Source organism: Coregonus lavaretus (assembly GCF_964263955.1).
Source record: "Coregonus lavaretus genome assembly, chromosome: 33".
In the NCBI taxonomy this organism is placed as follows: Eukaryota; Metazoa; Chordata; class Actinopteri; order Salmoniformes; family Salmonidae; genus Coregonus; species Coregonus lavaretus.
In genome coordinates this window covers 7,705,394-7,721,757 of record NC_140020.1, presented here as the reverse complement: position 1 = coordinate 7,721,757, position 16,364 = coordinate 7,705,394, and the positions used below count along the sequence as shown (strand labels likewise).

Sequence of the window (16,364 nt, the reverse complement as noted above, 5' to 3'; positions counted from 1 at the left end):
CCGTCTGGTGTTCAACCTTCCCAAGTTCTCTCACGTCACCCCCCTCCTCCGCACACTCCACTGGCTTCCAATTGAAGCTCGCATCCGCTACAAGACCATGGTGCTTGCCTTTGGAGCAGTGAGGGGAACGGCACCCCTGTACCTTCAGGCTCTGATCAGTCCCTACACCCAAACGAGGACATTGCGTTCATCCACCTCTGGCCTGCTGGCTCCCCTTCCTCTGCGGAAGCACAGCTCCCCCTCAGCCCAGTCAAAACTGTTCGCTGCTCTGGCACCCCAATGGTGGAACAAGCTCCCTCACGACGCCAGGACAGCGGAGTCACTCACCACCTTCCGGAGACATTTGAAACCCCACCTCTTTAAGGAATACCTGGGATAGGCTAAAGTATTCCTTCTAACCCCCCCCCCCCCCCCCCAAATTGTAAAGTGGTTATCCCACTGGCTATAGGGTGAACGCACCAATTTGTGAGTCGCTCTGGCTAAGAGCGTCTGCTAAATGACGTTAATGTGCCCTTGAGCAAGGCACTTAACCCTAATTGCTCCTGTAAGTCGCTCTGGTTAAGAGCGTCTGCTAAATGACTAAAATGTAAATGTAAATGTAAAGGGAATAGGGTACCATTTGGGATGCAAACAGTATTATCATCAAGTATGCTATAGCTAGGGGAAACACCTTCTCTACTGTTATGTCACAGAGAGTACAGAACAGCACAGCACAGAACAGGACAGGACAGGACAGCACAGCACAGAACAGCACAGGACAGGACAGGACAGGACAGGACAGGACAGGACAGGACAGGACAGGACAGGACAGGACAGGACAGCACAGGACAGGACAGGACAGGACAGCACAGAACAGAACAGTCCAGGACAGGACAGCACAGGACAGGACAGAACAGCACAGTACAGAACAGCACAGGACAGAACAGCACAGAACAGAACAGCACAGGACAGCACAGTACAGAACAGAACAGGACAGGACAGGACAGGACAGGACAGGACAGGACAGGACAGGACAGGACAGGACAGGACAGGACAGCACAGGACAGGACAGGACAGCACAGAACAGAACAGTCCAGGACAGGACAGCACAGGACAGAACAGCACAGTACAGAACAGCACAGGACAGCACAGGACTGAACAGCACAGTACAGGACAGAACAGCACAGTACATGACAGAACAGAACAGAACAGGACTTAGCCCAGTTCTCTAGTTTAGCTTTCAGCCTACATGATGACACAGGCAGGCAGACGTTACATAATGTTGACGTCCACTCTTAACTAGTCACACTCTCACTTAGGAGGAACAAGAACAGGGCAGTTACATCATCACAGTCCAAGCTGCTCCTCCGCATCAGAATAGGTCTGTGTTCCAAATGGCACCCTATTCATTTTATAGTGCACTACTTTTGACCAGAGCCCTATAGTACAGTATGTTCAGCACTGCTGAGTGCTGTCCTGTTCTCAATCACACTCTTCACTAAGTGCAGCTCTACTTAAGTAGGCACACTTCCTTTCAAGTGTAGGAGTACTAGGGGAAAGTGCACAGTCAGAGTACATGGCTATATCAGGATACATTAAGACTGGGTTGAGTTCATTAGGCACCAAACGAAAGAAAACAGACTGAAACGGGGAGGGACTACCTAGAAGTATCCAATAAAATAAAATAAACATTTTCACTTTCTGTCTTATTCATTAAGGCACACCGTAGCAAAACGTTTTGCAACAGAACACGAAAACGTGCATTTCCTACTGGACAAGTTCAGGTAGTCCCTCCCTGTTTCACTCTGTTTTCTGTTTGGTACTTAATTAACACAACCGTCTTAATAAAGCCATGTACTCTATCTGTTTAATAGCTTAAAAATGCTTAAAAATTCCTCTTCCTTCCCTGTTCTGTTCTAACCACTTTTATATATTAATGTGAATAGAAATGATCAATTCAATACTGCTACTGACTTAAGTAGATCTGTGCTTGGTGAAGAGTGGAGTAAATGTACAGACCAGATCTACAAAAAGAGCCAACAGAGACTGTACTTTCTAAAAAAGTTGGGTTCTTTTAATATAGACTGTACTATATTGACTCTGTTTTACAAATCCTTTATTGAAAGTATTTTAACTTTTTGTATTGTTTGTTGGTTTGGCAATGCCACTGTCAGTCAGAGAAACATGCTGAGAAGGATTATTACCACAGCAAGTAAGGTACTTGGAGTCAAACAGACAGGCCTGGATGAGATCTTTAAGGTCAGGGCCCTCCGTAAGGCTCACAAAATCATTTTAGACCCAAGTCACCCCCTGTACTTGGACTTTGAATTACTCCCCTCTGGGCGTAGGTATAGGGCACCCCTCAGCAGGAAAAATAGAACGAGACAATCATTTGTGCCAGGTGTGATATCCCTCTTAAATAGCTCGGGCAAATATTCTCATTGACCCCGTAAGGCCAGCAGGCTAGTCTTTGTTTTAAATGTTTTAAATGTTTTATTTCTTATTTCCTACTTTTATTGGTGCGTGACTGTTATTGAAAGTTGTATTGTCAATCTTGTTTTGTATTTAACGCCACTTTAAATGTGTACATGACACTGCAACAACATTTCCCCATGGGGACAATAAAGTAAGTAAGTAAGAGTGTGATTCCGTCTGTTTTCTTCCATTTTGTGCCTAATGAACATGACCCATTCAGGTGTGTTGGTTGTATCTACTGACCAGGCTGCAGAAGACACATTGGCACTGGCTGATGGTGGTCATCTGCTCGCAGGGGAACTCCCCAAGGCACAGCTTGCAGGACATCAGGGGGTCCAGGGCCAGGTCCCAGGTGGGACGGTACCGTGCCGACGGGCCCGTCGTCATAATGTCTGGTACAGGTGACCTGGAACACAGAGGGTCATAAGATCAGTAATACTGTAATAATTAATAATTCATTCATTGTAGAATACCAGTGAGCAAGTCAGCCTAGATTATTATGATTATTGTTATTATTATTATTATCTTTCTATTTGTCTTCATTGGAAATTAATACCATCAGATGACATCACTGGTTTGATGATTTTCAATTTGACCGTCCATCAACTTTTCATTGAATGAACAGTGTTTCTTCTAAGGTTCTTCACAACAAGTTCTTTATAACAACAGCTTGTCTAAAAATTCATTTAGGTTATTTTGTAATGAATATTCAAATCTGTCTAGCACTTTTGAAGGCGTTATGGAGTCATGAAAGCAACACTGTCATCCTTAGTTGCTGCTTTTGAGAGTGAACAGTTTTGCGGAGCCCATATAACTAAGAGCGTTCCCCCTCCCTCTCCCTCTCCCCCTCCACGTAAGAGCTTACAGCCTCTACAGAACACTACAGCTGTTCAGAACAGTACAGCACAGACCAGCCTCTACAGAACACTACAGCTGTTCATTACAGTACAGCACAGACCAGCCTCTACAGAACACTACAGCTGTTCATTACAGTACAGCACAGACCAGCCTCTATAGAACACTACAGCTGTTCAGAACAGTACAGCACAGACCAGCCTCTACAGAACACTACAGCTGTTCATTACAGTACAGCACAGACCAGCCTCTACAGAACACTACAGCTGTTCATTACAGTACAGCACAGACCAGCCTCTACAGAACACTACAGCTGTTCATTACAGTACAGTACAGACCAGCCTCTACAGAACACTACAGCTGTTCAGAACAGTACAGCACAGACCAGCCTCTACAGAACACTACAGCTGTTCATTACAGTACAGCACAGACCAGCCTCTACAGAACACTATAGCTGTTCATTACAGTACAGCACAGACCAGCCTCTACAGAACACTACAGCTGTTCATTACAGTACAGCACAGACCAGCCTCTACAGAACACTACAGCTGTTCAGAACAGTACAGCACAGACCAGCCTCTACAGAACACTACAGCTGTTCATTACAGTACAGCACAGACCAGCCTCTACAGAACACTACAGCTGTTCATTACAGTACAGCACAGACCAGCCTCTACAGAACACTACAGCTGTTCATTACAGTACAGCACAGACCAGCCTCTACAGAACACTACAGCTGTTCATTACAGTACAGCACAGACCAGCCTCTACAGAACACTACAGCTGTTCATTACAGTACAGCACAGACCAGCCTCTACTGAACACTACAGCTGTTCATTACAGTACAGCACAGACCAGCCTCTACAGAACACTACAGCTGTTCATTACAGTACAGCACAGACCAGCCTCTACAGAACACTATAGCTGTTCATTACAGTACAGCACAGTCCAGCCTCTACAGAACACTACAGCTGTTCATTACAGTACAGCACAGTCCAGCCTCTCTCCACTCCACACAGTTCCAGAGAGAGGGAGAGAGAGACTTCATTTCAGAGACATCATTTCAACCAAGAGTGAGTGAATGTGAGAAGCGTTATTCAAATATACCACACGTTCCTCTCACTTCACAGTAGAGGGAAGTTGTGAATTGACTGGCCAGGCACCATGACTGTGTTGAGCCCTGAAACGGCCAAGGTACTGTGGAACTGGAACCACAGGGGGTTATGAAAGCAGGGACAAGCTACCGTGGAACTGGAACCACAGGGGGTTATGAAAGCAGGGACAAGCTACAGTGGAACTGGAACCACAGGGGGTTATGAAAGCAGGGACAAGCTAACGTGAAACTGGAACCACAAGGGGTTATGAAAGCAGGGACAAGCTAACGTGGAACTGGAACCACAGGGGGTTATGAAAGCAGGGACAAGCTACCGTGGAACTGGAACCACAGGGGGTTATGAAAGCAGGGACAAGTTCAAGCCTCAACGGTCCAAAGTTCCTATTGACGAACAAAGATGGAAATGAGTGTAGCTTGCTTTCCACAGAGCCATGCGCCACTACTGTAACTAGACTACACAGCTAGTGAGTTCTCTTTTATACCCTAAGGTGATTCATGTGGATTGGTACTGGTAGTGTGGAGACAGGGTTGGAGACAGATGGAACTGAAGGACTTGGTGCACGGTCACTAGAGGTAATGTAGGAGGACCTCCTGGAGGAGTGTGTTTGTGTGTGGATGACCAAAATAACAACAGCCAGACCCCCCTCCCACCCCCACCACTCTAATATTAGGAACATGAGTGAGAGTATGTGACTGTGTATGAATGTCTGAAACTATAAAAAGGAACATGTTGATGACACATAGACACATGGCATATCACATCCTCCACAAAGTGTCATTACAACAACCTTTTCCTTCAAACACAGTACAGATGAGAAAATACGTGTTATATGGATATCACTCCAGACAACATGTCTCATAGTGCCTTCGTACCAAATGGAACCCTATTCCCTATACAGTACACTATTTTTGTCCAGGGCCCACAGGGCTCTGGTCAAAAATTTTGCACTTTGTAGGGAATAGGATGCCATTTGGGATGCAACCATAGTTAGGGCCCTGATTAAAAGTAGTGCACTATATAGGGAATAAGGTGCCATTTGGGACTCAGTCTTAGTGTTTCTACTATATAATACTCAGAGGGACATTACGATAAAAATTTGAAAATAAGTCAGATATGACTAAATGTATCCAGAAATAAGGTAGACATAATCCTAACTGATGTTATCACATTAATACACAGAAAGCGAGGGACGGTTCAGAGCGGGTGGGATGGAGAGAGTCTTTCATTTCGTAGCAAACCCATTATGACCATAGACTACCAGGTTGACTCCAACAGCAATAGAACAGGATATTAAACATATTATGTTCAGCCCTTCGCTAATTTCTAAATCATTTTATCAACATTGCCATAATCACATGAATGAATGCTGTGTGTATACAGATGAAGGCTGCCCTGCTTGGCCACAATGTTAGAATACATTATTACGTGACTCCTGTCTTCCAGTAAAGTCATTATTCACTTTGCAAAGGAAACAGATTTACCAACAGAACGAATGGGAACACATAACAGTAAGAATGAATGGGACACATGAAAATGTATGCACTCACATCTGTGGCATTGTGTTGTGTAACAAAACTGCACATTTTAGAGTTGCCTTTTATTGTCCCCAGCACAAGGTGCACCTGTGTAATGACCATGCTGTTTAATCAGCTTCTTCATATGCCACACCTGTCAGGTAGATGGATTATCTTGGCAAATAAGAAATGCTGACTAACAGGGATGTAAACAAATTTGTGCACAACATTTTAGAGAAATAAGCTTTTTGTGCGTATGGAACATTTCTGAGATCTTTTATTTCAGCTCATGAAACATGGGATCAACACTTTACATGTTGTGTTTATATTTTTGTTCAGTATAATAAACACAAGACACCAGCAACATGGATAAAAGGGTGTGGTGGCAGTAGCACGAACAGCGGCATCTATTGGGCAAAACGTGGTACTTTCACACTCATTTATGGTAAATAATGCAAGCGACTTCAATGGCAAATTTCTCTGAACAGGGGGAAAAAAAACATCCCCAGATTCACAGGGTATACATTACAAAGGATGAAGAAGCAATACTCCATGCAGCAGCTCCATACTACTTGTCAGATATAGAGAACTGATACTGTAATCAATTAGGTTAATTTCTCAGAGATCAAATTATATTTCAACAAAATAATGTTTCTAACTACAGAAACGATTTCAGAACAATCTGAGAAGGTGAGTGTTGAAATCCTCTTTCTTGTTCTTTTTGAGGTGGAATGACAGCCCTATCTCTTTTTTTCTCTCCCTCTGCCTCTCTCTCTCTGTCTCTTTATCCTGTGACAGATAGAGAACAGTGAGGTGGGTACTACCTCTCTGACTGACTTTTCAGAACAGTACAGTACAGACCAGCCTCTACAGAACACTACAGCTGTTCATTACAGTACAGTACAGACCAGCCTCTACAGAACACTACAGCTGTTCATTACAGTACAGCACAGACCAGCCTCTACAGAACACTACAGCTGTTCATTACAGTACAGCACAGACCAGCCTCTACAGAACACTACAGCTGTTCATTACAGTACAGCACAGACCAGCCTCTACAGAACACTACAGCTGTTCATTACAGTACAGCACAGACCAGCCTCTATAGAACACTACAGCTGTTCATTACAGTACAGACCAGCCTCTATAGAACACTACAGCTGTTCATTACAGTACAGCACAGACCAGCCTCTACGGAACACTACAGCTGTTCATTACAGTACAGTACAGACCAGCCTCTACAGAACACTACAGCTGTTCAGAACAGTACAGCACAGACCAGCCTCTACAGAACACTACAGCTGTTCATTACAGTACAGCACAGACCAGCCTCTACAGAACACTACAGCTGTTCATTACAGTACAGACCAGCCTCTACAGAACACTACAGCTGTTCATTACAGTACAGCACAGACCAGCCTCTACAGAACACTACAGCTGTTCATTACAGTACAGCACAGACCAGCCTCTACAGAACACTACAGCTGTTCATTACAGTACAGCACAGACCAGCCTCTACAGAACACTACAGCTGTTCATTACAGTACAGCACAGACCAGCCTCTACAGAACACTACAGCTGTTCAGAACAGTACAGCACAGACCAGCCTCTACAGAACACTACAGCTGTTCATTACAGTACAGCACAGACCAGCCTCTACAGAACACTACAGCTGTTCATTACAGTACAGCAAATCAAATCAAATCAAATCAAATTTTATTGGTCACATGCGCCGAATACAACAGGTGCAGACATTACAGTGAAATGCTTACTTACAGCCCTTAACCAACAGTGCATTTATTTTAAACAAAAAAGTAAGAATAAAACAACAACAAAAAAGTGTTGAGAAAAAAAAGAGCAGAAGTAAAAAATAAAGTGACAGTAGGGAGGCTATATATACAATAGAATAAAGTGACAGTAGGGAGGCTATATATACAGGGGGGTACCGTTGCATAGTAAACGTGCGGGGGCACCGGCCAGTTGAGGCAGTTGAGGCAATATGTACATGTGGGTAGAGTTAAAGTGACTATGCATAAATACTTAACAGAGTAGCAGCAGCGTAAAAAGGATGGGGTGGGGGGGCAGTGCAAATAGTCCGGGTAGCCATGATTAGCTGTTCAGGAGTCTTATGGCTTGGGGGTAGAAGCTGTTGAGAAGTCTTTTGGACCTAGACTTGGCACTCCGGTACCGCTTGCCGTGCGGTAGCAGAGAGAACAGTCTATGACTAGGGTGACTGGAGTCTTTGACAATTTTGAGGGCCTTCCTCTGACACCGCCTGGTATAGAGGTCCTGGATGGCAGGGAGCTTTGCCCCAGTGATGTACTGGGCCGTACGCACTACCCTCTGTAGTGCCTTGCGGTCAGAGGCCAAGCAGTTGCCATACCAGGCGGTGATGCAACCAGTCAGGATGCTCTCGATGGTGCAGCTGTAGAATTTTTTGAGGATCTGAGGACCCATGCCAAATCTTTTTAGTCTCCTGAGGGGGAATAGGCTTTGTCGTGCCCTCTTCACGACTGTCTTGGTGTGTTTGGACCATGATAGTTCGTTGGTGATGTGGACACCAAGGAACTTGAAGCTCTCAACCTGTTCCACTACAGCCCCGTCGATGAGAATGGGGGCGTGCTCAGTCCTCTTTTTTTTTCCTGTAGTCCACAATCATCTCCTTTGTCTTGGTCACGTTGAGGGAGAGGTTGTTGTCCTGGCACCACACGGCCAGATCTCTGACCTCCTCCCTATAGGCTGTCTCATCGTTGTCGGTGATCAGGCCTACCACTGTTGTGTCGTCGGCAAACTTAATGATGGTGTTGGAGTCGTGCCTGGCCATGCAGTCATGGGTGAACAGAGAGTACAGGAGGGGACTGAGCACGCACCCCTGAGGGGCCCCCGTGTTGAGGATCAGTGTGGCAGATGTGTTGTTACCTACCCTTACCACCTGGGGGCGGCCCGTCAGGAAGTCCAGGATCCAGTTGCAGAGGGAGGTGTTTAGTCCCAGGATCCTTAGCTTAGTGATGAGCTTTGAGGGCACTATGGTGTTGAATGCTGAGCTGTAGTCAATGAATAGCATTCTCACGTAGGTGTTCCTCTTGTCCAGGTGGGAAAGGGCAGTGTGGAGTGCGATAGAGATTGCATCATCTGTGGATCTGTTGGGGCGGTATGCAAATTGGAGTGGGTCTAGGGTTTCTGGGATTATGCTGTTGATGTGAGCCATGACCAGTCTTTACAGAACACTACAGCACAGACCAGCCTCTACAGAACACTACAGCTGTTCATTACAGTATAGCACAGACCAGCCTCTACAGAACACTACAGCTGTTCAGAACAGTACAGCACAGACCAGCCTCTGCAGAATACTACAGCTGTTCATTACAGTACAGCACAGACCAGCCTCTACAGAACACTACAGCTGTTCAGAACAGTACAGCACAGACCAGCCTCTACAGAACGCTACAGCTGTTCATTACAGTACAGACCAGCCTCTACAGAACACTACAGCTGTTCAGAAAGAGTACAGCACAGACCAGCCTCTACAGAACACTACAGCTGGCCATTACAGTACAGCACAGACCAGCCTCTACAGAACACTACAGCTGTTCATTACAGTACAGCACAGACCAGCCTCTACAGAACACTACAGCTGTTCAGAACAGTACAGCACAGACCAGCCTCTACAGAACACTACAGCTGTTCAGAACAGTACAGCACAGACCAGCCTCTACAGAACACTACAGCTGTTCAGAACAGTACAGCACAGACCAGCCTCTACAGAACACTACAGCTGTTCATTACAGTACAGTACAGACCAGCCTCTACAGAACACTACAGCTGTTCATTACAGTACAGCACAGACCAGCCTCTACAGAACACTACAGCTGTTCATTACAGTACAGCACAGACCAGCCTCTACAGAACACTACAGCTGTTCATTACAGTACAGTACAGACCAGCCTCTACAGAACACTACAGCTGTTCATTACAGTACAGCACAGACCAGCCTCTACAGAACACTACAGCTGTTCAGAACAGTACAGCACAGACCAGCCTCTACAGAACACTACAGCTGTTCATTACAGTACAGCACAGACCAGCCTCTACAGAACACTACAGCTGTTCATTACAGTATAGCACAGACCAGCCTCTATAGAACACTACAGCTGTTCATTACAGTACAGCACAGACCAGCCTCTACAGAACACTACAGCTGTTCAGAACAGTACAGCACAGACCAGCCTCTACAGAACACTACAGCTGTTCAGAACAGTACAGCACAGACCAGCCTCTGCAGAATACTACAGCTGTTCATTACAGTACAGCACAGACCAGCCTCTACAGAACACTACAGCTGTTCAGAACAGTACAGCACAGACCAGCCTCTACAGAACGCTACAGCTGTTCATTACAGTACAGACCAGCCTCTACAGAACACTACAGCTGTTCAGAAAGAGTACAGCACAGACCAGCCTCTACAGAACACTACAGCTGGCCATTACAGTACAGCACAGACCAGCCTCTACAGAACACTACAGCTGTTCATTACAGTACAGCACAGACCAGCCTCTACAGAACACTACAGCTGTTCAGAACAGTACAGCACAGACCAGCCTCTACAGAACACTACAGCTGTTCAGAACAGTACAGCACAGACCAGCCTCTACAGAACACTACAGCTGTTCAGAACAGTACAGCACAGACCAGCCTCTACAGAACACTACAGCTGTTCATTACAGTACAGTACAGACCAGCCTCTACAGAACACTACAGCTGTTCATTACAGTACAGCACAGACCAGCCTCTACAGAACACTACAGCTGTTCATTACAGTACAGCACAGACCAGCCTCTACAGAACACTACAGCTGTTCATTACAGTACAGTACAGACCAGCCTCTACAGAACACTACAGCTGTTCATTACAGTACAGCACAGACCAGACTCTATAAAACACTACAGCTGTTCAGAACAGTACAGCACAGACCAGCCTCTGCAGAATACTACAGCTGTTCATTACAGTACAGCACAGACCAGCCTCTACAGAACACTACAGCTGTTCAGAACAGTACAGCACAGACCAGCCTCTACAGAACACTACAGCTGTTCATTACAGTACAGCACAGACCAGCCTCTACAGAACACTACAGCTGTTCATTACAGTACAGCACAGACCAGCCTCTACAGAACACTACAGCTGTTCAGAACAGTACAGCACAGACCAGCCTCTACAGAACACTACAGCTGTTCATTACAGTACAGCACAGACCAGCCTCTACAGAACACTACAGCTGTTCATTACAGTATAGCACAGACCAGCCTCTATAGAACACTACAGCTGTTCATTACAGTACAGCACAGACCAGCCTCTACAGAACACTACAGCTGTTCAGAACAGTACAGCACAGACCAGCCTCTACAGAACACTACAGCTGTTCAGAACAGTACAGCACAGACCAGCCTCTGCAGAATACTACAGCTGTTCATTACAGTACAGCACAGACCAGCCTCTACAGAACACTACAGCTGTTCAGAACAGTACAGCACAGACCAGCCTCTACAGAACACTACAGCTGTTCATTACAGTACAGACCAGCCTCTACAGAACACTACAGCTGTTCAGAAAGAGTACAGCACAGACCAGCCTCTACAGAACACTACAGCTGGCCATTACAGTACAGCACAGACCAGCCTCTACAGAACACTACAGCTGTTCATTACAGTACAGCACAGACCAGCCTCTACAGAACACTACAGCTGTTCAGAACAGTACAGCACAGACCAGCCTCTACAGAACACTACAGCTGTTCAGAACAGTACAGCACAGACCAGCCTCTACAGAACACTACAGCTGTTCAGAACAGTACAGCACAGACCAGCCTCTACAGAACACTACAGCTGTTCATTACAGTACAGTACAGACCAGCCTCTACAGAACACTACAGCTGTTCATTACAGTACAGCACAGACCAGCCTCTACAGAACACTAGAGCTGTTCATTACAGTACAGCACAGACCAGCCTCTACAGAACACTACAGCTGTTCATTACAGTACAGTACAGACCAGCCTCTACAGAACACTACAGCTGTTCATTACAGTACAGCACAGACCAGACTCTATAAAACACTACAGCTGTTCAGAACAGTACAGCACAGACCAGCCTCTGCAGAATACTACAGCTGTTCATTACAGTACAGCACAGACCAGCCTCTACAGAACACTACAGCTGTTCAGAACAGTACAGCACAGACCAGCCTCTACAGAACACTACAGCTGTTCATTACAGTACAGCACAGACCAGCCTCTACAGAACACTACAGCTGTTCATTACAGTACAGCACAGACCAGCCTCTACAGAACACTACAGCTGTTCATTACAGTACAGCACAGACCAGCCTCTATAGAACACTACAGCTGTTCATTACAGTACAGTACAGACCAGCCTCTATAGAACACTACAGCTGTTCATTACAGTACAGCACAGACCAGCCTCTACGGAACACTACAGCTGTTCATTACAGTACAGTACAGACCAGCCTCTACAGAACACTACAGCTGTTCAGAACAGTACAGCACAGACCAGCCTCTACAGAACACTACAGCTGTTCATTACAGTACAGCACAGACCAGCCTCTACAGAACACTACAGCTGTTCATTACAGTACAGACCAGCCTCTACAGAACACTACAGCTGTTCATTACAGTACAGCACAGACCAGCCTCTATAGAACACTACAGCTGTTCATTACAGTACAGCACAGACCAGCCTCTACAGAACACTACAGCTGTTCATTACAGTACAGCACAGACCAGCCTCAACAGAACACTACAGCTGTTCATTACAGTACAGCACCGACCAGCCTCTACAGAACACTACAGCTGTTCATTACAGTACAGCACAGACCAGCCTCTACAGAACACTACAGCTGTTCAGAACAGTACAGCACAGACCAGCCTCTACAGAACACTACAGCTGTTCATTACAGTACAGCACAGACCAGCCTCTACAGAACACTACAGCTGTTCATTACAGTATAGCACAGACCAGCCTCTACAGAACACTACAGCTGTTCAGAACAGTACAGCACAGACCAGCCTCTACAGAACACTACAGCTGTTCATTACAGTACAGCACAGACCAGACTCTACAGAACACTACAGCTGTTCATTACAGTACAGCACAGACCAGCCTCTACAGAACACTACAGCTGTTCAGAACAGTACAGCACAGACCAGCCTCTACAGAACACTACAGCTGTTCATTACAGTACAGCACAGACCAGCCTCTACAGAACAGTACAGCTGTTCATTACAGTACAGCACAGACCAGCCTCTACAGAACACTACAGCTGTTCATTACAGTATAGCACAGACCAGCCTCTACAGAACACTACAGCTGTTCAGAACAGTACAGCACAGACCAGCCTCTACAGAACACTACAGCTGTTCATTACAGTACAGCACAGACCAGCCTCTACAGAACACTACAGCTGTTCAGAACAGTACAGCACAGACCAGCCTCTACAGAACACTACAGCTGTTCAGAACAGTACAGCACAGACCAGCCTCTGCAGAATACTACAGCTGTTCATTACAGTACAGCACAGACCAGCCTCTACAGAACACTACAGCTGTTCAGAACAGTACAGCACAGACCAGCCTCTACAGAACACTACAGCTGTTCATTACAGTACAGACCAGCCTCTACAGAACACTACAGCTGTTCATTACAGTACAGCACAGACCAGCCTCTACAGAACACTACAGCTGTTCAGAACAGTACAGCACAGACCAGCCTCTACAGAACACTACAGCTGTTCATTACAGTACAGCACAGACCAGCCTCTACAGAACACTACAGCTGTTCATTACAGTACAGCACAGACCAGCCTCTACAGAACACTACAGCTGTTCATTACAGTATAGCACAGACCAGCCTCTATAGAACACTACAGCTGTTCATTACAGTACAGCACAGACCAGCCTCTACAGAACACTACAGCTGTTCAGAACAGTACAGCACAGACCAGCCTCTGCAGAATACTACAGCTGTTCATTACAGTACAGCACAGACCAGCCTCTACAGAACACTACAGCTGTTCAGAACAGTACAGCACAGACCAGCCTCTACAGAACACTACAGCTGTTCATTACAGTACAGACCAGCCTCTACAGAACACTACAGCTGTTCAGAAAGAGTACAGCACAGACCAGCCTCTACAGAACACTACAGCTGGCCATTACAGTACAGCACAGACCAGCCTCTACAGAACACTACAGCTGTTCATTACAGTACAGCACAGACCAGCCTCTACAGAACACTACAGCTGTTCAGAACAGTACAGCACAGACCAGCCTCTACAGAACACTACAGCTGTTCAGAACAGTACAGCACAGACCAGCCTCTACAGAACACTACAGCTGTTCAGAACAGTACAGCACAGACCAGCCTCTACAGAACACTACAGCTGTTCATTACAGTACAGTACAGACCAGCCTCTACAGAACACTACAGCTGTTCATTACAGTACAGCACAGACCAGCCTCTACAGAACACTACAGCTGTTCATTACAGTACAGCACAGACCAGCCTCTACAGAACACTACAGCTGTTCATTACAGTACAGTACAGACCAGCCTCTACAGAACACTACAGCTGTTCATTACAGTACAGCACAGACCAGACTCTATAAAACACTACAGCTGTTCAGAACAGTACAGCACAGACCAGCCTCTGCAGAATACTACAGCTGTTCATTACAGTACAGCACAGACCAGCCTCTACAGAACACTACAGCTGTTCAGAACAGTACAGCACAGACCAGCCTCTACAGAACACTACAGCTGTTCATTACAGTACAGCACAGACCAGCCTCTATAGAACACTACAGCTGTTCATTACAGTACAGCACAGACCAGCCTCTACAGAACACTACAGCTGTTCAGAACAGTACAGCACAGACCAGCCTCTACAGAACACTACAGCTGTTCAGAACAGTACAGCACAGACCAGCCTCTACAGAACACTACAGCTGTTCAGAACAGTACAGCACAGACCAGCCTCTACAGAACACTACAGCTGTTCAGAACAGTACAGCACAGACCAGCCTCTACAGAACACTACAGCTGTTCATTACAGTACAGCACAGACCAGCCTCTACAGAACACTACAGCTGCTCATTACAGTACAGCACAGACCAGCCTCTACAGAACACTACAGCTGTTCAGAACAGTACAGCACAGACCAGCCTCTACAGAACACTACAGCTGTTCAGAACAGTACAGCACAGACCAGCCTCTACAGAACACTACAGCTGTTCAGAACAGTACAGCACAGACCAGCCTCTACAGAACACTACAGCTGTTCAGAACAGTACAGCACAGACCAGCCTCTACAGAACACTACAGCTGTTCAGAACAGTACAGCACAGTCCAGCCTCTCTCCACTCCACACAGTTCCAGAGAGAGGGAGAGAGAGACTTCATTTCAGAGACATCATTTCAACCAAGAGTGAGTGAATGTGAGAAGCGTTATTCAAATATACCACACGTTCCTCTCACTTCACAGTGGAGGGAAGTTGTGAATTGACTGGCCAGGCACCATGACTGTGTTGAGCCCTGAAACGGCCAAGCTACAGTGGAACTGGAACCACAGGGGGTTATGAAAGCAGTACCAAGCTACCGTGGAACTGGAACCACAGGGGGTTATGAAAGCAGGGACAAGCTAACGTGAAACTGGAACCACAAGGGGTTATGAAAGCAGGGACAAGCTACCGTGGAACTGGAACCACAAGGGTTATGAAAGCAGGGACAAGCTACAGTGGAACTGGAACCACAGGGGGTTATGAAAGCAGGGACAAGCTACCGTGGAACTGGAACCACAGGGGGTTATGAAAGCAGGGACAAGCTACCGTGGAACTGGAACCACAAGGGTTATGAAAGCAGGGACAAGCTACAGTGGAACTGGAACCACAGGGGGTTATGAAAGCAGGGACAAGCTATTGTGGAACTGGAACCACAGGGGGTTATGAAAGCAGGGACAAGCTACCGTGGAAATGGAACCACAGGGGGTTATGAAAGCAGGACCAAGCTACAGTGGAACTGGAACCACAGGGGGTTATGAAAGCAGGACCAAGCTACAGTGGAACTGGAACCACAGGGGGTTATGAAAGCAGGACCAAGCTACCGTGGAACTGGAACCACAAGGGGTTATGAAAGCAGGGACAAGCTACCGTGGAACTGGAACCACAAGGGTTATGAAAGCAGGGACAAGCTACAGTGGAACTGGAACCACAGGGGGTTATGAAAGCAGGGACAAGCTACCGTGGAACTGGAACCACAGGGGGTTATGAAAGCAGGGACAAGCTACCGTGGAACTGGAACCACAAGGGTTATGAAAGCAGGGACAAGCTACAGTGGAACTGGAACCACAGGGGGTTATG

At 46.4% G+C, this 16,364-nt stretch overlaps 1 protein-coding gene across 1 annotated transcript in view; it reads right to left on the bottom strand.

Moving 5' to 3' along the window:
- Window positions 1–16,364, bottom strand: part of LOC311108276 (putative E3 ubiquitin-protein ligase RNF144A-A) — a 54,812-nt gene that overhangs the window by 19,668 nt on the left and 18,780 nt on the right. The window contains exon 2 of the mRNA XM_084150898.1: window positions 2,698–2,860. Within this exon, the coding sequence (XP_084007024.1) occupies window positions 2,698–2,860 (163 nt within the window). The remainder of the gene's footprint in view (window positions 1–2,697; window positions 2,861–16,364) is intronic.